The following is a 27,266-nucleotide window of genomic DNA, read 5'->3' as shown; positions in this document are numbered from 1 at the left end:
AATGATATTAAATATATATATACACCTATATGTATATGTACCATATACACAATAATATTTAAGATATCTGATCTAAAATATGTTTTCATTCTTATAATGAAGCTGATTAAACCTTTATAATTATTGGAAGAAATGGTATAATTTAAATTGCCTATGGAGATGTTTTGTAAAAAACTAAGAAGTTATGTAAGATACAACTCCTTGTGAATGCATGTACATCAGTGGTTCACAACCTTTTTTTCATTATTGTCTCCCTAAGGAGCCTTTTTCAATGTTTTTTCCTACTCTCTTTACCCCATAAAATTTTAGTGCCACAGACGTATCATATATCTTTTATGTACCATATGTATATCTGTACATACCTGCTTTATACCTAAAAAGAGGAAAATTTTTGACCCCCCCATCAAGAACCAATTGCATCTGTTGAGAATGCATGATATAGAAGGATGATTCCATAACTTTGTTCCCAATTCTGTTGTAAATGTCTTTTGCATTTTTTATCCTACACTTCTCATATAGTAATTCATCTGTTAAAATTTTATCTTAATAAGTTTTTCAGACTTGTTTTGCATTCATTGGAGAAAAAGGTGTGACATGGGATGTGATTAAACTGCGGATAAACATGTATACAACACCAGTTTTACTTAGCGCCTTCCTGGGAATTTTAAATATTATTCTGATCCTTGCTATACTAAGGTAATTAGATAGAAATGATAAAACTATTTTTGTAGATTGTGAAATTTAATGAGCTTTGTAATTGTTGGAAGATAATTATCCTTATGAAGTGTATTTGTTTTTCTATGTCTATAGTTTGTTTATATTTTTTGGTCAGGTAGTACTAAAGCATGTAATACCGGCAACCAAAAGACAACCAATAAATGAGAACAGAAAAGGAAGGTCTTTGAAGATTCAAGGTTTGGTTTTTTGGGTTTTTTTTTTTTTTTTTGAGACAAGGTTTTACTCTGTTGCTCAGACTGGAGGGCAGTGGCACTATCTCGGCTCAATGCAACCTCCATCTCCCAGATTCAAGGATTCTCATGCCTCAGCTTCCCGAGTAACTGGGGCTACAGGTGCGCACCACCACATCCAGCTAATTTTTGTACTTTTAGTAGAGACGGGGTTTCACCATGTTGGCCAGGCTGATCTCAAACTCCTGACCTCAAAGTGATCTGCCTGCCTCAGCCTCCCAAAGTGCTGGGATTACAGGCATGAGCCATGTGAGGCTGTGCCCCGCCTGAAGGTTTGATCTTGATTTACAAACTACATGTTTCTAAGTAGGAGAAAGGCATGGAAAATAACATTTTAAATAGATTAATGGATTTGTATCAGTCTTAAATATAAAAGTTACTAGTAATGTATATCTCTTTCATATATTTGAAAAATTTTTTTAAATTATGTTTTGTTTATCGTTTTTAGAGTGCTTTATTCAGTAGTCTAAAAACATTTATTACTAATGTTTATAATCACTGTAAAACTTCAGATACTAAAGTAGATCATGTATGCTTTAGGATGAGTTGGATTTTTTTCATTTTACCTGTCTGTGAGAATTTGATAAGAATTGTAACTTCTGTCTTAAGTTTATTGGTTATATGTCATTGGTAACAGTTTTATTACTGAAAAACCAATAAAGAAAGTATATTAGAATGTGAAAAAAAATACAATGCCAATAATAAATTTAAACAACTTCACTATTAAGCATTTTATAGGTACAATGTTTGTGTTTTTCTTTTTAAGAGAACATCGTGTGGATGACTCAGGAAGACAGTGTAAAAATATTAATTTTGAAGAAGGTACTTTAAACCCATTTGGCTGAATTAATGTAACATTATCAAAGTGTTTCTAATGATTCTGTTTGTTTGGTATTTACTTCGATTTTGCTTCTAAGGACAACACAGTGGGTGATTGGGGAAGATCTTCAAAGCTGGAAGTGACCCAAATTGATTTTTTTTAAAGAGGCATACCCATATTAGTTATTTGGTGGTCATGATTGACAAGGTTACAGACATTGTAAAAAATTCACTTTGTCTTATTTTCAGAGAGCCAGTATCCTAAAGCCTTTGAGATATTTGCAATGATTTCCATATCTTTACTATCACATAAATATGTCTGTCTTTTTTTTTTTTTTGAGATGGAGTCTCGCTCTGTCGCCTAGGCTGGAGTGCAGTGGCGCCATCTCGGCTCACTGCAAGCTCCGCCTCCCGGGTTCACGCCATTCTTCTGCCTCAGCCTCGGGGTTAGCTGGGACTACAGGCGCACGCCACCGCGCCCGGCTAATTTTTTGTATTTTTCAGTAGACACGGGGTTTCACTGTGTTAGCCAGGATGGTCTCGATCTTCTGACCTCGTGATCCGCCCCCCTCGGCCTCCCAGAGTGCTGGGATTACAGGCGTGAGCCACCGCACCCGGCCATGTCTTTCTATTTAAAGCAGTTCTTGCCGGGCGCGGTGGCTCAAGCCTGTAATCCCAGCACTTTGGGAGGCCAAGACGGGTGGATCATGAGGTTAGGAGATCGAGACCATCTTGGCTAACACGGTGAAACCCCGTCTCTACTAAAAAATACAAAAAACTAGCGGGGCGAGGTGGCGGGTGCCTCTAGTCCCAGCTACTCGGGAGGCTGAGGCGGGAGAATGGCGTGAACCCGGGAGGCGGAGCTTGCAGTGAGCTGAGATCCGGCCACTGCACTCCAGCCTGGACGACAGAGTGAGACTCTTGTCTCAAAAAAAAAAAAAATAAATAAAAATAAAGCAGTTCTTTATTCTTTTAGGCATGAGAACAGGTACGGTTTTGCCTTTTTATTTTTGTTGTTTTGGTATATTTTACAAATACACATTTTCATCCTTTAGATCTTCTCTGATTCATAAAAGTCAGAGAACCCGGTAAGTAGCTATATTTTACCAAAGAAACTGTTATTTAGGTACTAATTATATCCTCCTTGGGGAAAGAATGCAAGGACTGATCCTGGCCCTCAACAGTTCATAAAGTTGTGGAAAAGACATAGTATTATTTTACCAGGTACTTTCATAGCTCTATTATTTAATTTTCACAAAATAAATAGTGGAAGATAAATTTAAATGCAGTAGGGTGGAGACCAGAGTGGTGAGGAGCTATAGTAAGTTTTTGAACTAGGACAGTTTTGACATTGATTCCATGCAGAGGCTAATCCAGATTGGTTATATCTCACTGGTCATATCTCATTGGTAACAGTTTTATTACTGAAAAGCCAGTAAAAGAAACTGTATCAGAATGTGAAAAAAAATATGATGCCAGTAACAAATTGGAACAATTTCTCTATTAAGCTTTTCAAAGGTACAATATTTGTGTTTTTCTTTTTAAGAGAACATTGTGTGGATGACTCAGGAAGACAGTATAGAAGTATTAATTTTGACTAGGCCTGAAGTAGGGCAGTGACTGAGAATGGAGAAGGGATAAGCAGGAGTTGTTGAAGGAGGAATCAAGAAAGAGATTTGGATAGAGAATATTAAGGATTAGAGAAAGCCAACATTTCTGCCAGGTTTTGATTCTAGATCACCTGGAAGAATGAGAGAGAACAAGAATTTACGAAGGGAGGTTGGATGAAAAGAGAAGATGATTTCAGTTTGGATCAAGCTGAATATACTGTTACTCTAGAACAACTAAAAAATCCCAGAGGCATTTGTAATTTTGACAGTAAAAGTAAAAGCTAGAGATAAAAATTTGTGAGTCACCCAGTGAAAAACACTATGGGAGCAAAGAGGGAGTGAGAGAAAGGATGGGGTGATGATTCAAGTGTGGGAAAAGATTGTTGAATCTGAGGAATGAATATGTGAGAATATGTTTGAAAACTTTCAAAATAAAAAATAAAGAATGAGAGGTGAAATGTCAACAGTGGGTATAAACTCCTTTATTCAAAGGTAAAAAATAGGATGCTAACTTCAAGGAGCTATCAGGTAAAGGGAAGGAGGAAGTTAAGAGGATGAGGTAGAGGTATGACAAAGGGAAGATATGTAAAAATCAGTATTTCAGAAGTTGGAAGGGGGTAATATACATCAATGCTTCATTTACTTTCATGTGCTTAGAAATCACCTGGGAACCTTGTTCAAGATGCAAATTCTGATTCGTTAGACTTAGGGTGATACTAAATAGGGTTGCCAATAAAACATAGGATGTTGCTTCTCAGAATAGGGGAGTTAATAAAGAAATGTAAAAATATATAATATAAAAAATAAAACACAGAATGCCCAATTAAATTTGAGTAATGTTTTAGTATAAATATGTCCCACCTGGTTAAATTTGGATTTCAATAAACAACAAATAACGTTTTTGTTTTTGTTTTTGTTTTCTTTAGTAGAGACAGGATCTTGCCGTGTTGTCCAGGCTGGTCGTAAACTCCTGGACTCAAGTGATCTGCCTGCCCCAGCCTCTCAAAGTGCTAGGATTACAGATGTGAGCCACTGCACCTGGCAACAGATAACTTTTAGTATTAATACAATCCAGCTGGGCATAGTGGCACATGCCTATAATCCCAGCACTTTGTGAGGCCAAACCAGGTGGATCACCTGAGGTCAGGAGTTCAAGACCAGCCTGGCCAACATGGTGAAACACTGTCTCTACTAAAAATACAAATATTGGCTGGGTGTGGTGGCAGGTGCCTGTAATCCCAGCTACTCAGGAGACTGAGGCAGGAGAGTCGCTTGAACCTGGGAGGCAGAAGTTGCAGTGAGCCGATACCATACCACGTACTCCAGCCTGGGTGACAGAGTGAGACTCTGTCTCAAAAAAAGAAAGTGTAAATACAATCCAAATACTTCATGGAACATTCTAATACTTAACTTTCAAATATGGCACAGAACATATTTATACTAACACTTATTGTTTATCTCAAATTTAAATTTAACTAGGTCTCCTGTATCTTTATTTACTATATTGGCAACCCTAGTGAGATGCTGAGCATCTGCATTTATAACAAACTACCATGTGATGTGATGCTGCTGGTCTAGAAATCATAGATTGTGCTGCAAAGATTGAAAGCTATGCTGTCCAATATAGTAGCCATTAGCCATGTGTGGCTATGTAAATATAAGTTAAAGTAAATTTAATAAATTATTTTCTGTCATACTAGCCACATTTCAAGTGCTCAGTAATGGGTATATGTGGCTAGTGGCCACTGTATTAGCACAGATAAGGAACATTTCTATCATGTCACAGTTTTATTGGACAGCACTGTTCTAAAAGTACAAATGGGAATGAGTTTAGAGGAGATGTAGTGTTTTCTTGTATGAGATTTCTAGTTACTTCAGAATAATTTTTATAAAATAAAATTTTTAAATTTCAATAAATGTTTGCATAAAATATATCTGGTAAAAAACTTCCATAATTGTTTTAATTTAAAGATATTCAAATTTAAAGAGGTTATTATGAGACAGGATTATAATTTCTAATTGCATAGAATTTGAGTCCATATACTAATTAGTCTTTTAAAAAAATTTATAATTAGGATATCTAGTCAATCCCCATAGTCTAGGATGCAACATTTCTGAGATTCCGCACTTAAACCAGCACTAAGTAGAGGCTACAGGAAACTAAGCACATATTATGAAGCAAACTCCAGTCTGACTTGGGGCAATATTGATATTGACTTGAAGGAGTAAAGACTGACTTCTAGGTGGTGATTAAGAATCAGAGAGGTCTAGCTAAAATAATACAAGAGCCACAACCACCAGGGCCTACCCCTGGCAAAGGATCTGGACAAAGGTGACCAGTTCTCTTTGTGTGATTATAAAGGAAGGTCATAAGGCTATGTTGAGTGTCCAAGGTGCTTAATTCCCTTTAAGTATAGCAGTCTATTTCCAAATCTACTTATTGTTGGAGGAGGAACTCCTCAAGAATCCTGAGATAGAAAGGCAGGCATTATTATGAAAAAAATCATAGAAACTTACTACATCTTAGGAAGCCCTCCCTCCCCTCCACCAACCACTGACACTGCACACAATTTAAGATAGCATAAATAAACATATTTTTGTAATATTTTATGTATTAATTCCTGGCTTAGGCTGGGTGCGGTGGCTCACACCTGTAATCCCAGCACTTTGGGAGGCCGAGGCAGGCAGATCAAGAGGTCAAGAGATTGAGACCATCCTGGCCAACATGGTGAAACCCCGTCTCTACTAAAATTACAAAAATTAGCTGGGCATGGTGGCGTGCACCTGTAGTCCCAGCTACTCGGGAGACTGAGGCAGGAGAATCACTTGAACCTGGGAGATGGAGGTTGCATGGAGCAGAAATCACATCTCTGCACTTCAGCCTGGCAACAGAGCGAGACTCCGTCCCCCTGCCACCCCAAGAAAATACCTGGCTTATTTTGGTATTTATTGGTGTACGTATTCTGAATAAGTGGAAAAATTACAAAACAGCGTGAATATGTATGAGTAGATTAATATGTCTGCATGATTCTCAGTTACATCAAGAATAGCTTAATGTGTATTAAACTTAAAACGTTGTTCAAGATGAGAAGTCAGTACACTTACTTTGTCCTCCTTGTTTATAAACCACCATCAAATCCTGATTATTTCTTTACAGAAACATAAATGATAGGAGTTTTTTAAATGGTAATGATAACATAAAGATCTTTTTTGTTTGTTTGTTTGTTTTGAGACGGAGTCTCGCTCTGTCGCCCAGGCTGGAGTGCAGTGGCGGGGTCTCAGCTCGCTGCAAGCTCCGCCTCCCGGGTTTATGCCTTTCTCCCGCCTCAGCCTCCCGAGTAGCTGGGACTACAGGCGCCCGCCACCTCGCCTGGCTAGTTTTTTTTTGTATTTTTAGTAGAGACGGGGTTTCACCGTGTTAGCCAGGATAGTCTCAATCTCCTGACCTCGTGATCCGCCCGTCTCGGCCTCCCAAAGTGCTGGGATTACAGGCTTGAGCCACTGCGCCCGGCCATAAAGATCTTTACGAATACTAATTTCTATTTATTTATTTATTGAGACAGAGTCTCTGTCACCCAGGCTGGAGTGCAGTGGCTCAATCTTGTCTCACTGAAACCTCAGCCTCCTGGTTCAAGCAGGTCTCGTGCCTCAGCCTCTCAAGTGGCTGAGATTACAGGCGTGCGGCACCATGCCCAGCTAATTTTTTTTTTTTGTATTTTTAATAGAGATGGGGTTTTGCCATGTTGGCCAGGCTGGTCTCAAACTTCTGACCTCAGGTGATCCACCTGCACTGGCCTCCCATAGTGCTGGGATTACAGGCATGAGCCACCGTTCCTGGCCATGAATACTAATTTCATGTAGCACTGAAATTCAAAATATATATCCATTGAAGTAAATCATAGAACTGGGAACTGATTTAATAAACCACTGGAGTTCTTCATGAAATTCTTGTAAGTCTAAGATTTGAGTAAGGTGGAAAAAAATCTGCAATTTAAATTTAAAGCAAATATATTTAATATGAGATCAGTATGTTATAGAGTTCTATAAATTACATTTTTGGATTGGGATATACCAAGTACAAAATACATCTGAGTATTTCTTAAGATAACAGAATTGAAGTATATCTCTGGGGAAGAAAATTCACCTTGCTTTTAAATGCCATTTAAAAATTATTTCTGTCATATAAATTATCTTATTGTTGGCCACGCACAGTGGCTCACACGTGTAATCCCAACACTTTGGGAGGTCAAGGCAGGCGAACTGATTGAGCTCAGGAGTTCGAGCCCAGACTGAGTAGCATGGTGAAACCTCATCTCTACAAAAAATATAAAAATTAGCTGGATGTGGTGGTACATGCCTATAGTCCCAGCTTCTTGGGAGGCTGAGGTAGGAGGATCACCTGAGCCTGGGGAGGTCAAGGCTGCAGTGAGACCCCATCTCAAAAAATAAAAATAAACAAATTATCTTGTTATTAAACTACTTTGAATCCTAAAAAAATTTTTTAAATATTTATAAATTTTGCTACAATATAATTTCTACATTATTTTAATGTCATAAGAAAAATTAGATGTATAGGTAATGTAATTTTTCTCCTATTTACCTACAGCAAGTAGAGATGAAATGCAAGTTCCCCAAGGAAATATTGACCAAGTTGCTGTTGTGGCCATCAATGTTCTGTTTTTTGTGGCTCTATTTATCTTCGCCGTTTTTGAAACGTAAGTTTTATTCCATCTTTATCTAAATCAGATAATATTTTAACGTTTATTCCTTAATGCAGTGTTAATTAGGCATATCGATGTTATTAAAAATCTTATGGAAGGCAAATTTTTCTTACCATGATGTAAAAAATGTATATACATTTTGTTGCTTTTAACTTGAAAGTAGTTAATTCTTTGTCCATAATCTACTCTTACTTTCTTATAAACGGATCAGTTTTACTACTCTTTCCCTCTTTCATCTGAGTTTTATGATTAAATACAGTTATAAAACTTTAGTGCTGTGATTTAATTATTCTTAAGCTCTATAATTTCCTACATATATATGTATATGATATAGAGTTCTATAAGTTACATTTTTGGATTGAGATATACCAAGTACAAAATACATTTGAGTATTTCTTAAGATAACAGAATTGAAGTATATCTCTGGGGAAGAAAATTCACCTTGCTTTTAAATGCCATTTAAAAATTATTTCTGTCATATAAATTATTGTTGGCTATGCACAGTGGCTCACACGTGTAATCCCAACACTTTGGGAGGTCAAGGCAGGCGAACTGATTGAGCTCAGGAGTTCGAGCCTAGACTGAGTAGCATGGTGAAACCTCATCTCTACAAAAAATATAAAGATTAGCTGGATGTGGTGGTACATGCCTGTAGTCCCAGCTTCTTGGGAGGCTGAGGTAGGAGGATCACCTGAGCCTGGGGAGGTCAAGGCTGCAGTGAGCTGTGGGTCAGTCCACCAAGTAGCTGGGACTACAGGCATGCGCCACCATGCTCAGCTAATTCGTTTGTATTTTTTGTAGAGACAGGGTTTCCCCATGTTGCCCAGGCTGATCTTGAACTCCTGGGCTCAAGTGATCTGCTCACCTTGGCCTCCCAAAGTGCTTGGATTACAGATGTGAACCATCGCGCCTGGCACTATCATGTTAGCTATTTTTAAGGTGTGCAATTCAGTAGCACTAAGTGCATTCACAGTGTTGTGCAACCATGACCACTATTTCCAGAACGTTTTCATCATCCTAAACAGAAGCTCCATACACATTAAAGAATAACATACCAATTAAACAATATTAAATAAATTTCAGACTGGGTGCGGTGGCTCACGCCTGTAATTCACAGCACTTTGGGAGGCTGAGGCAGGTGGATCACTTGAGATCAGGAGTTCAAGACCAGCCTGGCCAATATGGTGAAACCCTGTCTGTACTAAAAATACCAAAATGAGCGGGGTGTGGTGGTGGGTACCTGTAGTCCCAGCTACTCAGGAGGCTGAGGCAGGAGAATTACTTGAACCCGGGAGATGGAGGTTGCAGTGAGTCGAGATCATACCACTGCACTCCAGCCCAGGTGACCGAGTGAGACTCTAGCATCTCAAAAATAATAATAAACAATAAATATAAATTGCATTTTGTAGTCAGTTACTAGAGATGGCATGTAGGGAGAGAAACTTGGAAAGGAAGGATATAGTCATGTAAAGGAAGAAACATTGAGAGGTAAAGAGAAAAATATATACATTAAAAAAATCCAGTATATTCTGATAACTTAATATAACATTATTGCATTGAAAGAGACCAATTTAATTAAAAATATAACCATGATTATTTAGTAATATTAGAATGATAGGCATTGTGATTGGTGTGGTTTGTTTCCTTTTCCTTTGTTTCAGACTTTCTGTAATAGGGCTATATTAGTTATATAATTAAAATAAACATTAGAAAGTAAACTATGAGTAGACAGACTTAGTAACTTAGTTATGTAACAACAACATGCTTAAAATGTGTTCAAACTTTTGCTTAAGTATGTTGTCATTGTTAAAAGGCATGCAAATTCTTGAATGCGTAGCTGTCATTTTTAAAACTTACACTTCACTTTAAGTATAACAGTTACTGTGATTTAAATAAGAATACTTTTTTTGGTTTTTCTTAGCATCATTGCTCCATTAACAATGGATATGTATGCCTGGACTCAAGAACAAGCTGTGTTATATAATGGCATAATACTTGCTGCTCTTGGGGTTGAAGCAATTGTTATTTTCGTAGGAGTTAAGTTACTTTCCAAAAAGTAAGTTAAGTGTTTTTGGTTTTATGTCTATTTTTTAAAAATAAAACAAAAAACAGAGCTAACAATGCAAATGGATGTACCAGGAAAATAATCTAAAGCTTTTTTTGGACACAGATTTACAATTTATTAAGAGATCATAATATTTCTATACCCTACAGCATTTCTTTGGTAAAACAAAATTTCTCACAAAGTGAGACTTATTTATCTTTTGTCTATTATGTTTTCCTGAAAGTATATTTCATAAACCATTGTTCTGTATTGTAATATATATTGTGCAACAAAAAAGATTCAGTGATTAAGTTTGGAAAATTTTGGTTAAGATTACCAAACTTATTCTAGAACTTCTATCCACAGTATATATATTCTATATCATCCATCATGGCAAATAAAATTTGTGACATTTCCCAGACCACACAACACTTTTTTTTTTGAGACAAGTCTCGTTTTGTTGCTGAGGCTGGAATGCAGTGGTGCAATCATGGCTTAGTGCAGCCTTGACCTACTGGGCTCAAGTGATCCTCTCATCTCACCCTCCTGAATGGCTGGGACTACAGGCATGACCACCATACCTGGCTAATTTCTTTTATTTTTATTTTTTGTAGAGACAATATCTCACTATGTTGCCCAGGCTAGTCTCATTCCTGGGCTCAAGCATTCCTCCTGCCTCCGTCTCCCAAAGTGTTGGGATTACAGGCATGAGCCACTGTGTCCAGCATAAGTGTTTTTTAATTGATACATGATAGATGTACATATGTTTGGGGTATGTGTGATAATTTGATACATTCATATAATGTATAAAGATCAAATCAAAATAATTGGGATACCATCCCTTTAAATATTTACCTTTTCGTTATGCTAGGAACATTTGAATTACTCTTTTCTAGCTTTTGACATGTACACTAAATTATTGCTAACTGTAGTCACCCTACTGAGCTATTGAAAACTAGGTCTTATTTCTTCTAACTGTGTATTTGTACCTATTAACCAACTATTGTTTATTGCCTCCTTCCCACTATTATTCCTGGCTTCTGGTAACTACCAATCTAGTCTCTTTTCTTTCTTTCTTTTCCTTTTTTTTTCTTTTTGTAAAAGATGGTGTCTCACTCTGTTGCCCAGAATGGAGTAGAGTGGTGTGATCATAGCTCATGGCAGCCTCAAACTCCTGGGCTGAAGCAATCCTCCTGTCTCAGCCTCCTGAGTAGCTAGGACTACAGGCATGTGCCATAATGCCTGGCTAATTTTTTTTTTTTTTTAACTTTTTGTAGAGACAAGATCTTGCTGTGTTGCCTGGGTTCACCAATCTACTCTCTATATTCATGAGATTCATTAAAAAAATTTTTTTTTTTTTTGTGACGGAGTCTCGCTCTGTTGCCCAGGCTGGAGTGCAGTGGTGCGATCTCAGCTTACTTACCTCCACCTCCTGGGTTCCAGCAATTCTCCCGCCTCAGCCTCCCGACTAGCTGGGACTACAGGCACATGCCATCACACCTGACAATTTTTTAATTTTTATTTTTAGTAGAGACGGGGTTTCACCACGTTAGGATGGTCTTGATCTCCTGACCTCATGATCTGCCCGCCTCCTCCGCCTTCCGAAGTGCTGGGATTACAGGCATGAACCACTGCGCCCAACCTGAGATTCGCTTTTTTTCACATGAGTGAGAAAATGTGATAATTTGTCTTTCTGTGCTTGGCTTATTTCACTTAACATAATGACCATTAATTCCATCTATGTTACCCAAAATGATGGGATTTCATGGTTTTAATGGCTCAACAATATTCCCTTGTGTATATATACCACGTTTATCCATTCATCCATTGATGGGCACTTAGGTTGGTTTCATATTTTGGCAATTGTGAATAGTGCTGAAATGAACATGGAAGTGCAGATGTGTCTTTGATATATTGATTTCCTTTATTTTAGATATATACTTAGTAATGGGATTGCTGGTTCATATGGTAGTTCCATTTTAATTTTTTTTGAGGAACATCTGTACTGTTTTCCATAGTGGTTTTACTAATTTACATTCCCACCAACAGTATACAAGGGTTCCTGTTTGTCCACATCCTCACCAGCATCCATCATTCCCTCTTTTTGATTAAAGCCATTTTAATTGGGTTGAGAGAATACCTAATTGTGGTTTTGATTTGCATTTCCCTGATGATTAGTGATGTCAAACATTTTTTGTACACCTAGTGGCCTTTTGTACGTCTTCTTTTGAGAATGTCTATTCACTGTTTAAAAGAATCATTTTGAGGGCCTGGTGCAGTGGCTCATGCCTGTAATCCCAGCATTTTGGGAGGCCAAGGCAGCTGGATCATTTGGGGTCAGGAGTTTGAGACCAGTCTGGCCAACATGGTGCAACCCCATTTTTACTAAAAATACAAAAATTTTTCTACTAAAAATATAGGGCATGGTGGCACGTTTCTACTAAAATAAAAAAAATTTTCTACTAAAAATAGAGGGTGTGGTGGCATGTGCCTGTAGTCCCAGCTACTCAGGAGGCTGAGGCAAGAGAATCGCTTCAGCCCGGGAGGTGGAGGTTGCAGCAGTGAGCCGAGATCACACCACTGCCCTCCAGCCTGGGCGACAGAGTGAGACTTCGTCTCAAAATAGATAAATAAATACAAATAAATAAAAGAATAATTTTGGCCAGGTATAGTGGCTCACGTCTGCAACCCGAGCAATTTAGGAGGCTAAGACAGGAGGATCATTTCAGCCCAGAAGTTAGTTTGAGACCAGCCTGGGCAACATAGTGAGATCCCTATTTCTTCACAGACACACACACACACACACACAATTAGCTGGGTGTGATGGAGCACGCCTGTCGTCCCAACTACTTGGGAGGTTGAGGCAAGAGGATTGCTTGAGCCCAGGAGTTTGAGGCTGTAGTGAACTGTGATTGTATCACTATACTCCAGTCTGGGTGACAGAGCAAGACCCATCTCTTACAAAAAGAATCATTTTGTAAAAGTATAACTGTAAGGAACATATTTTCAGGGAAATGCTTGTGTAAAATTAAGTTCAGTCATATAGTCTAAGGTGGATCATCAGCTGATGAATTTAGACAGTTCTGTTTAAGTATTCCTGAAATACAGATCCTCTTTAACTTGCAATGGGGCTACATCCTGATAAACTGATCATCACAAGTTGAAAATAGCACAAAGTTGAAAATACAGGCTGCATGCAGTGGCTCACGCCTGCAATCCCAGCACTTTGGGAGGCCGAGGCAGGGAGGTCACCTGAGGTCAGAAGTTCGAGACCAGCCCAGCCAATGTGGTGAAACCCCATCTCAACTAAAAATACAAAAATTAGCCGCGTATGGTGGCAGGTGCCTGTAATCACAGCTACTCCGCAGGTGGAGGCATAAGAATCGCTTGAATCTGGGAGGCGGAGGTTGCAGTGAGCCATTGCATTCCAGCCTGGATGACAAGGGTGAAACTCCATCTCAAAAAAAGCGAAAAACAAAACAGAACAACAAAAAAATTTAATACACCTAACCTACAGAGCATTGTAGCTTAGCTTAGCTTAGCCTACCTTAAACACGCTCCAACACTCACAATAGTTTTCAGTTAGGTTAAATCATCTAACATGAAGTGTATTTTATAATAAAGTGTTGGATATCTCATGTAATTTGCCAAATACAGTATGCTGTAGATTACGGTATTAGATGTTTACCTTTGTGATCATGTGACTGACTGGGAGCTGTGGCTCTCTGCTGCTGTCCGGCATAATGAAACAGTATCATACCACAGATCGCTGGTCTGGAAAAATACCAAAATTCAAAATTTGAAGTGTGGTTTCTACTGAATGAGTATCACTTTCCTACTGTTGTAAAGCTGAACAATTATAGGTTAACACTCATAAGTCAGAGACTGTATGTACTTTAATAAGTTTCTAAAATTAATCAACAAATGTTAAGTCAGTGTATCAGGTTCACTGCTATGGGGATACTATGAGAATTCTTGTCCTTATGGAGCCAAGTAGAAGGATCAAGATATAAGGTAGACATATTTATATTCAAAGTTAATAGGAAGTACATTACATCTTGCTACAAAAGTAGAGCAGTATGGCTGATATACATCCTTACAGAATGTCCAATACCATACCCTCAAAGCATGTGTATTCCAGTAGGGGGAAAGCCAGTAAACACAAATGTGAAGTCAGTTAGTGATAAGTACTACAAAGAAGAAGAGAAGAGAAGAGAATAAGGAGTGACAAGGGCAGGGCTGGAAAGTGGGGAAATGTTGTATTCGATAGACTGCTCAAGGAAGGTATATATGACGAAGTTACATTTAAGCTGAGACCTTAGTGAAGTCAGCAAAGAGCCATGCAATGGCCTGGAACTCTCTTCCCCCAGAAGGCTGAGCTTTGTATGTTTAAGGAACAAGCAGAAAGGCTGGTTTGACAAGAGCACAGTCAGGAAAAAGGCAAATGATAAATCAGGTTAGAAAGACGTGAATGCCTGTTGGTATTCTGTGGGTGATGGAAGTCATTGGGTTTTTGTTGGTTGTTTGGTTGTGTGGTTTTTATGCATGTATTTTGGAAGACTTTGGTTTTGCTTTTATGTTTTACTGTTATGCAGAATTTCCAACATACACCAAAGTCTAGAGAGCATCTCCAGTATTCATTACCCAGGTTCAGCAATTATAAGCACTTAGACAATCCTGTTCCATCTCTACCTCTAGCTATTCCACACTCTCTTTCCCCTGTACCTGGATTATTTTGAAGCTGATCCTAGGCATCAATTCATATCTTCCACAAATATTTCAGTATGTGTCTCTAAAGTTTATGATATTATCTCATCCAAAAAATGATTTATTAATATCATCACATATTCAGGCAACATTCAGATTTTCTCCACTGTCTCAAGTGCTTTTTGGCTTTGTTTTGTTGTATTTGTTTCTCAGTATGTTCACTAGATTCAGGCTCTTAAGTTTACTAAGTCTCTTTTAATCAATACGTTTCTTCTCCATCTCTGTCTTTTTTTCTCTTTTCTTCTTACAAATTGAATAAACCAGGATTTTTGTACTATAGTTTCCCACATTTTGGATCTTACTGATTGCATCATTGGTGTTTTGAAGACATTTTCCTTTCTGCTATGTTTCTTTTTCTTTTTTTAAATTATACCTTTTTTTTTTTTTTTTTTGAGATGGAGTTTCACTCTTGTTGCCCAGGCTGGAGTGCAATGGTGCAATCTTGGCTCACCACAACCTCCACCTCCACCAGGTTCAAGCCATTCCCCTGCCTCAGCTTCCTGAGTCCGAGTAGCTGGGATTACAGGCGTGTGCCACCATACCCAGCTAATTTTTGTGTTTTTAGTAGAGACAGGGTTTCACCATGTTGGCCTGGATGGTCTCAATCTCCTGACCTCAGATGATCCGTCCTCCTCGGCCTCCCAAAGTACTGGATTACAGGCATGAGCCACCACACCCAGCCTTTATTATACTTTGAGTTCTGAAATACATGTGCAGAATATGCAGGTTTGTTACATAGGTATAAATGTACCATGGTGGTTTGCTGCACCCATCAATCCATCATCTACATTAGGTATTTCTCCTAATGCTATCCCTCCCCTAGCCCCCACCCCCTAGCACGCCCCCGTGTGTGATGTTACCGTCCCTGTGTCCATGTGTTCTCATTGTTCAACTCCCACTTACGAGTGAGAACATGTGGTATTTGTTTTTCTGTTCCTGTATTAGTTTGCTGAGAATGATGGTTTCCAGCTTCATCCATGTTCCTGCAAAAGACATGAACTCATCCTTTTTTATGGCTGCATAGTTTTCCATGGTGTATATGTGCTACATTTTCTTTATCTAGTCTGTCATTGATGGGCATTTGGGTTGCTTCCAAGTCTTTACTCTTGTGAATAGTGCTGCAATAAACATACATGTGCATGTGTCTTTATAGTAGAATGATTTATAATCCTTTGGGTATATACCCAGTAATGGGATTGCTGGGTCAAATGATATTTCTGATTCTAGATCCTTGAGGAATCACCACACCGTCTTCCACAATGATTGAACTAATTTACACTCCCACCAACAGTATAAAAGTATTCCTATTTCTCCACATCCTCTCCAGCATCTGTTTCCTGACTCTTTAATGATTGCCACTCTAACTGTTGTGAGATGGTATCTCATTGTGATTTTGGTATGCATTTCTCTAATGACCAGTGATTATGAGCTTTTTTTTTTTTTTTTGAGACGGAGTCTCGCTCTGTCGCCCAGGCTGGAGTGCAGTGGCGCGATCTTGGCTCACTGCAAGCTCCGCCTCCCAGGCTCACGCCATTCTCCTGCCTCAGCCTCCCGAGTAGCTGGGACTATAGGCGCCGGCCACCTCGCCCGGCTAATTTTTTGTAATTTTAGTAGAGACGGGGTTTCACTGTGTTAGCCAGGATGGTCTCGACCTCCTGACCTCGTGATCCGCCCGCCTCAGCCTCCCAAAGTGCTGGGATTACAGGCTTGAGCCACCGCGCCCGGCCTATTATGAGCTTTTTTTCATATGTTTGTTGGCTGCATAAATGTCTTCTTTTGAGAAGTGTCTATTCATATACTTTGCCCACTTTTTGATGGGGTTGTTTTTTCTTGTAAATTTGTTTAAGTTCCTTGTAGATTCTAGATATTAGCCCTTTGTCAGATGGATAGATTGCAAAATTTTTCTCCCATTCTGTAGATTGCTTGATGATAGTTTATTTTGCTGTGCAGAAGCGCTTTAGTTTAATTAATCAGATCCCATTTATCAATTTTGGTTTTTGTTGCCATTGCTTTTGGTGTTTTAGTCATGAAGTCTTTGCCCATGCCTATGTCCTGAATGGTATTGCCTAGGTTTTCTTCTAGGGTTTTTATGGTTTTAGGTCTTATGTTTAAGTCTTTGATCCATCTTGAGTTAACTTTTGCATAAGGTATAAAAAAGGGGCCCAGTTTCAGTTTTCTGCATATGGCTAGCCAGTTTTCCCAACACCATTTATTAAATAGGGAATCCTTTCCCTGTTGCTTGTTTTTACAGGTTTGTCAAAGATCAGATGCTTGTAGACATGTGGTGTTATGTCTGAGGCCTCTGTTCTGTTCCATTGGTCCATATATCTGTTTTGGTACAAGAACCATGCTGTTTTGGTTACTGTAGCCTTGTAGTGTAGTTTGAAGTCAGGTATTGTGATAACTCCAGCTTTGTTCTTTTTGCTTAGGATTCTCTTGGCTCTGTGGGCTCTGTTTTGGTTCCATATGAAATTTAAAGTAGTTTTTTTCTAATTCTGTGAAGAAAGTCAATGGTAGCTTGATGGGGATAGCATTGAATCTATACATTACTTTGGACAGTGTGGCCATTTTCACAATATTGATTCTTCCTATCCATGAGCATGGAATGTTTTTCCATTTGTTTGTGTCCTCTCTTATGTCCTTGAGCAGTGGTTTGTAGTTCTCCTTGAAGAGGTTCTTCATATCCCTTGTAAGTTGGATTTCTAGGTATTTTATTCTCTTTGTAGCAGTTGTGAATGGCAGTTCACTCTTGATTTGACTCTCTGTTTGTCTGTTATTGGTGTATAGGAATGCTTGTGATTTTTGCACATTGATTTTGTATCCTGAGACTTTGCTGAAGTTGCTTGTCAGCTTTTTTTTTTTTTGCTTGTCAGCTTAACGAGATTTTGGGCACCACTTATCCCACAGAAATACAAACTACCATCAGAGAATACCAAAGTATTCTCCAATACTATAAACACCTCTATGTAAATAAACTAGAAAATCTAGAAGACATGGATAAATTCCTGGACACATACATCCTCCCAAGACTAAACCAGGAAGAAGTCGAATCCCTGAAATCAACCAATAACAAGTTTTGATATTGAGGCAGTAATTAATAGCCTACCAACCAAAAAAAGCCCAGGACCAGATGAATTCACAGCCGAATTCTACCAGAGGAACAAAGAGGAGCTGGTACGATTCCTTCTGAAACTACGCCAAACAATAGAAAAAGAGGGCCTCCTCCCTAACTCATTTTATGAAGCCAGCATCATCCTGATACCAAAACCTGGCAGAGATACAACAAAAAAAGAAAATTTAAGGCCAATATCCCTGATGAACATCGATGCGAAAATCCTTGATAAAATACTGGCAAACCGAGGCCAGGCACGGGGTGGCTCACGCCTCTAATCCCAGCACTTTGGGAGACTGAGATGGGTGGATCACAAGGTCAGGAGATCGAGACCATCCTTGCTAACACAGTGAAACCCCATCTCTACTAAAAATACAAAAAAATTAGCCAGGCGTGGTGCTGGGCACCTGTAGTCCCAGCTACTCGGGAGGCTGAGGCAGGAGAATGGTGTGAACCCAGGAGGCGGAGCTTGCAGTGAGCCAAGATCACGCCACTGCCCGCCAGCCTGGGACTCCGTCTCAAAAATAATAATAATAATAATAATAATCAAATAAAAATAAATAAAAGTAAAAAAATAAAATACTGCCAAACCAAATCCCGCAGCACATCAAAAAGCTTATCCACCACAATCAAATCTGCTTCATCCCTGGGATGCAAGGCTGGTTCAACATACACAAATCAGTAAATATAATCCACCTCATAAACAGAACCAATGACAAAAACCAAATGATTATCTCAATAGATGCAGAAAAGGCCTTTGATAAAATTCAATACCCTTCATGCTAAAAAACACTCAGTAAACTGATGTTGATGGAACGTATCTCAAAATAATAAGAGCTATTTATGACAAACCCATAGCCAGTATCATATTGGATAAAGTAAAACTGGAAGCATTCCCTTTGAAAACCAGCACAAGACAAGGATGCCCTCTCTCACCTCTCCTATTCAACATAGTATTGGAAGTTGTGACCAGGGCAATCAGGCAAGTGAAAGAAATAAAGGATATTCAATTAGGAAATGAAGTTAAATTGTCTCTGTTTGCAGATGACGTGATTGCTGTATTTCTTTTTTTTTTTTTTTTTTTTTTTTTTTTGTTGAGACGGAGTCTCGCTCTGTCACCCTGGCTGGAGTGCAGTGGCCGGATCTCAGCTCACTGCAAGTTCTGCTTCCCAGGTTTATGCCATTCTCCTGCCTCAGCCTCCCAAGTAGCTGGGACTACAGGCGCCCGCCACCTCACCCGGCTAGTTTTTTGTGTTTTTTTTAGTAGAGACGGGGTTTCACCATGTTAGCCAGGATGGTCTCGATCTCCTGACCTCGTGATCCGCCTGTCTCGGCCTCCCAAAGTGCTGGGATTACAGGCTTGAGCCACCGCGCCCGGCCGATTGCTGTATTTCTTAAAAACTAGTACTTGCATCTAGAAGCTTGATGAAATTTGGGTTCAATTTTTTGGCAAGAATACTTTATAGGTGAGGATATGTGCTTATTCAGAAGAAATATAATGTTTATCTCTTCTTGATATGTAAGTAGCCTTTGATTATTCCATAGGTCCATTAATTCATTAATGGATCATTGCAAAATTCTGGTATTTTAATTCTATCATTCCTTTATTTGCTAGAATACTTACCATAAAGAGAATCTTTCTCTCACCAACTATTTGGTTAACCTGAGCTACAGTTGTATAGGAAAAGCAGGATAAAGGCTTGATTATTTTATTAACTGGTTTTTAAAATAATGAGTTGTTTCCCTAACATCCTCAAAAACTGACCAAAGAATACTGTATTTTAATATACTATGAATTCATAGATTATAACACTTTTTTTTTTTCTTTTAGAGACAGGGTCTTGCTCTGTCATCCAGTCTGGAGTGCAGTGGTGCCATCACAGCTCACTGCAGCCTTGACCTCCTGGGCTCAAGTAATCCTCCTGCCTCAACCTCCTGAGTAGCTGGAACTTCAGGCACCAGATACCACTCCCGGCTAATTTTTTAAATTTTGTGTAGAGATGGGGTCTTGCTATGTTGCCCAGGCTGGTTTTGAACTTCTGGCATCAAGCAGTCCTCCTGCTTTGGCCTCCCAAAGTGCTGGAGTCATAGGCGTGAGCCACTATACCAGGCTACAGATGATAATACTTTTGTGTATTATCCTGTCCATTGCCATTATTATTCTGTTTTAGTACTCACGGTGTCAAATTTTTGGCCAGCTTCTTCAAACTGGCTGAGTCAAAAAGACTTATACGACCTAGTCATCACTGAAAACTTCTGTGCTTTTTGCTGTGAAAGATCTGAGCTCTTCTACTTTTTGTGTCCCAGACCTTAAGTCAGCCATTTTTCAGAGGAGTCCTGGTTATTTTTAGTGGAAAATTATATTTAGCATTCTTTTTAATGGATATATCACTGAAAGTACAAGATATTATTTTTAGTTTTTAAAATTATGAAAGTAATGAAGCTATGTTATAATGTTTCATTTTAAAATTACAGAGTTTCTGTTCTTTAACAGGATTGGCGAGCGTGCTATTCTACTGGGAGGACTCATCATTATATGGGTTGGCTTCTTTATCTTGTTACCTTGGGGAAATCAATTTCCCAGAATACAGTGGGAAGGTATAGCCATACATAATTATATAATGTTAGCCTCTGTTATTTATCTAAAATCAACAAGTAATGCACTGCAATGATTTTGTTTTTACAGATTTGCACAATAATTCAATCCCTAATACCACATTTGGGGAAATTATTATTGGTCTTTGGAAGTTTCCAATGGAAGATGGCAATGAAAGACCAACTGGTTGCTCGATTGAACAAGCCTGGTGCCTCTACACCCCAGTGATCCATCTGGCCCAATTCCTTACATCAGTTGTGCTAATTGGAGTAGGCTATCCAGTCTGCAACCTTATGTCCTATACTCTATATTCAAAAGTTCTAGGACCAAAACCTCAGGTAAGCCAGGTAGCCTGACATTGCAATTATAGAAAATATACTTGTAAGCACTCACATTTTTTGCTGCCATTCTCTATTTTTACACAGACTGATTTGAGGGATTTTTATCATATTTAGCATTTAAAATTTTTAAAAATCCCACAACTTCTGTAAAGTGTTTGCAAGATTTATATGTTGAAATTTACAAACAGTACCCTAAGCTATAACTCCTTTGTTTTGAATTCAGAGGTTAGGGAGCTCAAAATCATTTTCATAGGAAAAGAATAATCTGAGGTGTAATCTTTTTTTTTTTTTTTTGAGGTGTAAATTTCTAAAACTCATTCTTAAACTAGGCTAGAGTTAGGCAACCAAAGTTGATAACCAGATTTGAACCTAGGCTTAATTTCACCTAGCCCCAGGCAATTACTAAGAGATTAATACACGACAGTCTTAAAAGTTTACAGCCGCTATGTCTATTTTATAATTTTTAAATAAATTTTCCATGTTTTTATAGAAAATTAGAAACAATGTAGAAGGAAAATGAAAAATTTCAATGAGGCAGTTGCTACTAACATTTTGGCAAAATTACATTTCTACTTCCAGTCTTTTATCTATGCTTATATGTGTACGTGCATTTACCACAAAAATAGGATTTTAAAAATAGTATCATGGATACTGTTTTGTAATCTGCTTTAAAAAAATAATAATGCATTGTGACTATGCTCCCATACCATTTAATTTTCTCTTAGAGAATTATTTTTAATGTAAACATTATATTCCATTTTATGTATGTACCATCATCTATTTGCAATCATTTTCCTATTATTATACATTTAGATTATTTCCAGGTTTTGCTTCTGACTCTTTTTAAAATTTTTTTGAGACAGTCTTTCTCTGTCGCCCAGGCTGGAGTGCAGTGGTGCGATCTCAGCCCACTACAACCTCTGCTTCCTGGACTCAAACAATTCTTGTGCCTCAGCCTCCTGAGTAACTGGGACCACAGGTGTGCACTATCGGGCCTGGCTGATTTTTGTATGTTTGTACTGATGGGGTTTCACCATGTTGGCCAGGCTGGTCTCCAACTCCTGAGCTCAAGTGATCCTCCCGCCTTGGCCTCCCAAAGTGCTGGGTTTACAGGTATGAGCCACAGTGCCTGCTCACTTGTAACTCTTTTTAGTAATAGTCATTTAAATGGCCACAAAATAAAAATATTATCTTCCTCTTTAAAAATTAAATAGCGGCCGGGCACCATGGCTCACGCCTGTAATCCCAGCACTTTGGGAGGCCAAGGTGGGCGGATCACGAGGTCAGGAGATTAAGACCATTCTGGCTAACATGATGAAACCCCATCTGTACTAAAAACAGGAAAAGTTAGCTGGGCGTGGTGGCGCCTGCCTGTAGTCCCAGCTACTTGAGAGGCTGAGACGGGAGAATGTGTAAACCGGGGAGGCGGAGCTTGCAGTGAGCCGAGACCGCGCCACTGCACTCCAGCCTGGGCAACAGAGCGAGACTCCGTCTCAAAAAATAAATAAATAAATAAATAAATAAATAGCTTTACGTTTTCAGAGCAGAAATTAGTGTTTCTCTATTGAAATAAGGCAAAGAGGAGAAAAAATGAATACCCCTGTTTTCAAATTATAAGGAGTAGATATTTACATTTAGATATTATTACATTTCAGTAATAATTTCTGGGTTTGTTTTTAATCTAATAGATTATATTTTTAATTTTTCAAAATTTAGAATAAAAGCTTGTTAATTACCAAAGCAATATATAATGGTTGTAACAAAATTCAAATAATTTAGAAATGTATTTAACAGAAAATGGAGGCTCCCCTTAGCTTCACCTCACCAAAGTCAACCACTGTTAACTCAGTTTGTACGCTTTAAGACATTTTTCTGTCCATATCCAAACATCCCCACATTTGTACCTTTTTTTAGAAAAAGGGAAAAATGGACTATATCACATGGATATATACTTGTTTCTGCTTCTTGATAGGTTTTTTTTTTTTTTTACTTAATATGTTATAGCTTTCTTTCCATGTCAGCATATACAGATGTTTTCAGAAGATTTTACTCTCTCTATATAAGACTTTATTCTTGTAAATAGCTGCTTATTAGTACCATAAGACAGGGCAAGGAAAAATTTTATAAATATAAGTAGCTGCTTAGCATTCCAGTTATTAAGTATACCATAGTTTATTCACTTAATCTACCAGTGACATTTAGGTTGTTTCCAATTTGAAGCTATTAAAAGCAATGCTGCCCTGAACATTCTTGGGCAGTTTATGTGGATTATAGTTTTGGATACAGAAGTTGTAGGAGTGGCATTGTGGTAGAGTGTAAAGTGGCACAGTGGAGTCAGCCAAATATGGCTTCAAACTTCTTGAACAACTTACTTAAACTTTCTGAGTTTCAGTTTCTACCTTTGTTAAACGGGGATAACATACCTGTCATTGAAACTTATGAACATTACAAATGATGTATGTAATGCACTTACCTCAGTGACTGGCATGTAGCCGGTACAAAATAAGTGTTAGCTTTAAAAGGTATTTCAATCAATTTTATTATTCCCAGGGCTTCGGCAGACATTAAGTTTTCCCTTTACACTCCTTTTATTTTTCTTAATCTGACTTGATATCAAATGCTATATTTATAGGAGGCATTTTATGTTTAATTTAAAAGTAAAAGATGGAGAAAGTGATTCTTGTAAATTTGCTGTAGTTTGGTAATACCATTTCTTTGCTTTTAAATAACTAAACCCCAATATCAATCTGCTTGTCCCCCATTTCACCCCCAACAGGGTGTATACATGGGCTGGTTAACAGCATCTGGAAGTGGAGCCCGGATTCTTGGGCCTGTGTTCATCAGCCAAGTGTATGCTCACTGGGGACCACGATGGGCATTCAGCCTGGTGTGTGGAATAGTGGTGCTCACCATCACACTCCTGGGAGTGGTTTACAGAAGACTCATTGCTCTTTCTGTAAGGTATGGGAGGATTCAGGAATAAACTAGCTAAGACTATGATGGAAACTACTTGCTTTGTGGCACTTCCTGGCTAAAGCTCTTCTAGACAATTGTGATGAGCCAGTCTCCAAGAATCAGACTACAGATATTGCAGATTTTGAAGAACAAGAACATATATTGAATAACAGAGAGAATTCTACATGTGATTGTGAATAGTAGGTTATCTAAAAACATACTAGATCATAATTTCCTTATCTCAGAAATGAAATATTATTCTTATAATACCTTTTTGTGGTTGCATGAACTAATGAGTGATGGACAACAATGTATAAATGTGAAGTTGTATTCTTAATACCAACTGCAGAAGTGTCATTAAAATGATATACAGTGGAACCAGAAAGAGGGTTCTGTTAAGAATTAGCCATAGCAGAATAAAATTACAGAATTTAAAAAACCCAAGTAGAGGTATTTTTATTCAGACACCTACTTTTTATTTATAAAAAAAATACATTTTCTATTATCAAGTTCCCTTATGAAATAAAAACTATAACACTTATATTTTCCATTTAGCATGCCTAACATCCTACCTTTCCTTCTGTGAGTCTTCTAATACTACACCTATGCATTATTTTAGTTCAGGGTTTCACTAAGTAACCCCTACATTCATAAATGAGTATGAATAATGCTAATATTTGAGCAATACAGAGGATTAAGAGATCAAGATACTTCACTGCCTATTAGCCTAATAGGGTTACCTACTTTCTTTCAAATGCCAATAATTCATGTTAGAAACATAATCCAGATACGTGTTATTGTATATATGTACAAAACAGTAAATGGTTTATTAAAATTATTGCTATTTTTCAACCCCTTAAACTGGAGAAAAACATTTAATTAGTAAAACATTAATTAATTTATTTAAATTTTTCCCATCTCTCAGTAGTGGTGGGGAGGAACACAACATTTCTCAATCTATGTCTGCATAGTTGTTTAGAGCTACAGAATTTTAGTTGGATTTTTAATTTGGATGGTCCCTGACAGCCCCAACCTAGTCAGGCTAATAAGTATTTGAGGCAAAATGGCTTTAATCTAACAATTTACTGAGTTTACCTGAAGTTGGCTAAATAACACTGCATGTTTAACTTCTCCCTCTACATAAGTTGAATGCTGATAAAAGGAACTAGTAGAGAACTGTGTATATGGATAAGCAGTGTTACAGAAAATGCAAAAAATATTTGTAAACACTTTTCCAAATGTTTTCTACTTTAAGTTAGAAATATTTTCAAATCTGAGAATGAACACTATAATCTGCACTTTATAGACTGGGTGCAGTGTCTCATGCCTGTAATCCCAGCACTTTGGAAGGCCAAGGCAGGAGGATTGCTTGAGGCCAGGAGTTCAAGACCAGCTTGGGAAACAAAGTGAGACCCTGTCTCTACAAAAAATAAAATAAAAACAAAAATTTAAAAATGTATTATCTGCACTTTATGCTAAACTTGCTGTGCTCTTAAACTCAATTTTTTCAGCTCTAATAAAGGGCTTAATTTGATAGAATTGTTCTACGATTAAATTTTGAAGACTGTTCACTCTCCTCTTCCACACATAGCAAGACTGCTTCCATAGATTTCTCAGAACTGTAGCCAGGTTTCTGGCTATTTGGTCAAGTCTGGGATCCTTCTTACCTATTATTCTGCAGCTGCTTTCTTTGTCTTACATTTTTTGGGCCACTTCTAATCTTAAAGAGTAAATTCCACCGTTGGTTTGCATAGTGTGCATGACAGAAATAACAAGAATAATGGTAATGATGAAAGTGATAAGAGCAAAATTTGCAGAGTGCTTTCCACATTCCAGGTAATGTGTAATATATAATTTAATTCTTACAGCAGTCTTACGGAGTAAAAATACTATTATGATTCCCATTTTATAGACGAAAGAATGGAGGCACAGAAAAGTTACTTGTCTATATAACAGTCTATCCTTAAAGTCCACAGTCTTAACCACTGTATTTTTCATAGTGAGGAAAATAGCCCAGAAAGTTACAGTTTCAATTAATTACTAATTATAGGGTAACTTAACCATACCAGTGACTCCTATTAGCAGAAATATTGGGCAACATAAGCCCACTGACTGGAGCTTTTGTCGTAGCATAATAGCCTGTTTCCAGCAAGAATATAACAAAAAAGTTTCCCAGCTTTCAAAGGTTTATAATATTGATTAATATTTAGATAAACTTAACCTTGCATAAATGACTGTTACTTTCCTTTTTATTGAGAGCATTTTCTTTGGAGCATTTTCTTCTTTGGAGGTTGGCACAAAAGAAGGCGAAAGGAAGTAACACGGAATTGAGAAAAGAGCAAGGAGGTAAAGCTTGAGGAAAAAAATCACTCTGTTGATGTCTTCTTGAGTAGGCCAAGTTGAGTATAAAGAGAAAATGACAACAGGAGATTTTAAGGTATGATACATTGTTAAGAGTAGTACATATTTAAGAAGAAAAAATATGTTTTTGAAAACATAAATTTAAACTTGAAAGGATGATTTTCATATTTTGAAGGGATTTATAACTTCACAAAGCATCTCTATCTTGTTCAGCTTTACATTTAAAAATAAACTCTTCTGGTTCATATAAAACTTATCTCTTACATAAAGTGAAATCTGTTAATTTTTTGTTTTGACAAGGATAAACTGCTTGTCTGCATCTGTTTAAGAATAGGTTAACTTATTTTGAGAAGAAATTCTGGGCACCATTTTTGACTATTGAAGACTTATTTGTAATTTAATATCTACTTTACATTGTGAACGTCCATTTTCTAATAAACAAGATTATTTCGATATGTACCTTAAGCTTTAAAACTTTATTCAGTTGTGCTTTCCATACATATTTAAGGGAGTACCCCCTATGTGCCAATTACCATGTCATTTGGAGGATTGTGCAATAAACAAAACACACGGAGCTCCAACCTTCATGAGGCTTACATACCAGCAAGAAAGTCAGATATTCACAAGATGATTTCACAGATGATTATGATTGAGGGAAGGGTGATGAGAGAGAAGCATAGGAAGCTATGAGGGTAAATATGATTAACAGGGAACCTGACCTGAACAGGAGAGTCAGGCATGTTTCTCCAGGAATAAATGATTAGCTAAGACCTGGAGGAAGAGAACAATTTGGATTGGTGAAGAGTGGGACAGGTACTTTTCAGGCAGAAGGCAGTGTGTACAAAGCCCTGGAGGTGGGAAGATCTTGGAGCTTTTGCAGAACTAAAAATAGGTCCAAGGTGGGTGGACTATAGTGGTTGAGAAGAAGCCTAATATTAGCTAAGTCTATACAGGGACAATGCAAGACTTTGT

General features: G+C 37.9%; 1 protein-coding gene across 6 annotated transcripts in view; it reads left to right on the top strand.

Annotated features, from left to right (window-relative positions):
• MFSD8 (major facilitator superfamily domain containing 8) overlaps nt 1-26,753 on the top strand; it is a 57,244-nt gene extending 30,491 nt beyond the window's left edge. For 2 of the 6 annotated variants that reach the window (XM_033215216.1, XM_033215214.1), the window contains exons 6-12: nt 552-696; nt 1,735-1,790; nt 8,004-8,112; nt 10,040-10,174; nt 20,536-20,639; nt 20,728-20,975; nt 23,755-26,753. In XM_033215216.1, the coding sequence (XP_033071107.1) occupies nt 552-696; nt 1,735-1,790; nt 8,004-8,112; nt 10,040-10,174; nt 20,536-20,639; nt 20,728-20,975; nt 23,755-23,961 (1,004 nt within the window). In that variant the 3' untranslated portion in view covers nt 23,962-26,753. The remainder of the gene's footprint in view (nt 1-551; nt 697-1,734; nt 1,791-8,003; nt 8,113-10,039; nt 10,175-20,535; nt 20,640-20,727; nt 20,976-23,754) is intronic. The other 4 variants (XM_033215219.1, XM_033215218.1, XM_033215217.1 and 1 more) reach the window with 3 other exon arrangements.
• The last annotated feature ends 513 nt before the right edge of the window (nt 26,754-27,266 follow it).

Source organism: Trachypithecus francoisi, unplaced genomic scaffold, assembly GCF_009764315.1.
Source record: "Trachypithecus francoisi isolate TF-2019V2 unplaced genomic scaffold, Tfra_2.0 Lachesis_group1, whole genome shotgun sequence".
Classification (NCBI taxonomy): Eukaryota; Metazoa; Chordata; class Mammalia; order Primates; family Cercopithecidae; genus Trachypithecus; species Trachypithecus francoisi.
This window is presented reverse-complemented; position numbering and strand designations above follow the sequence as displayed.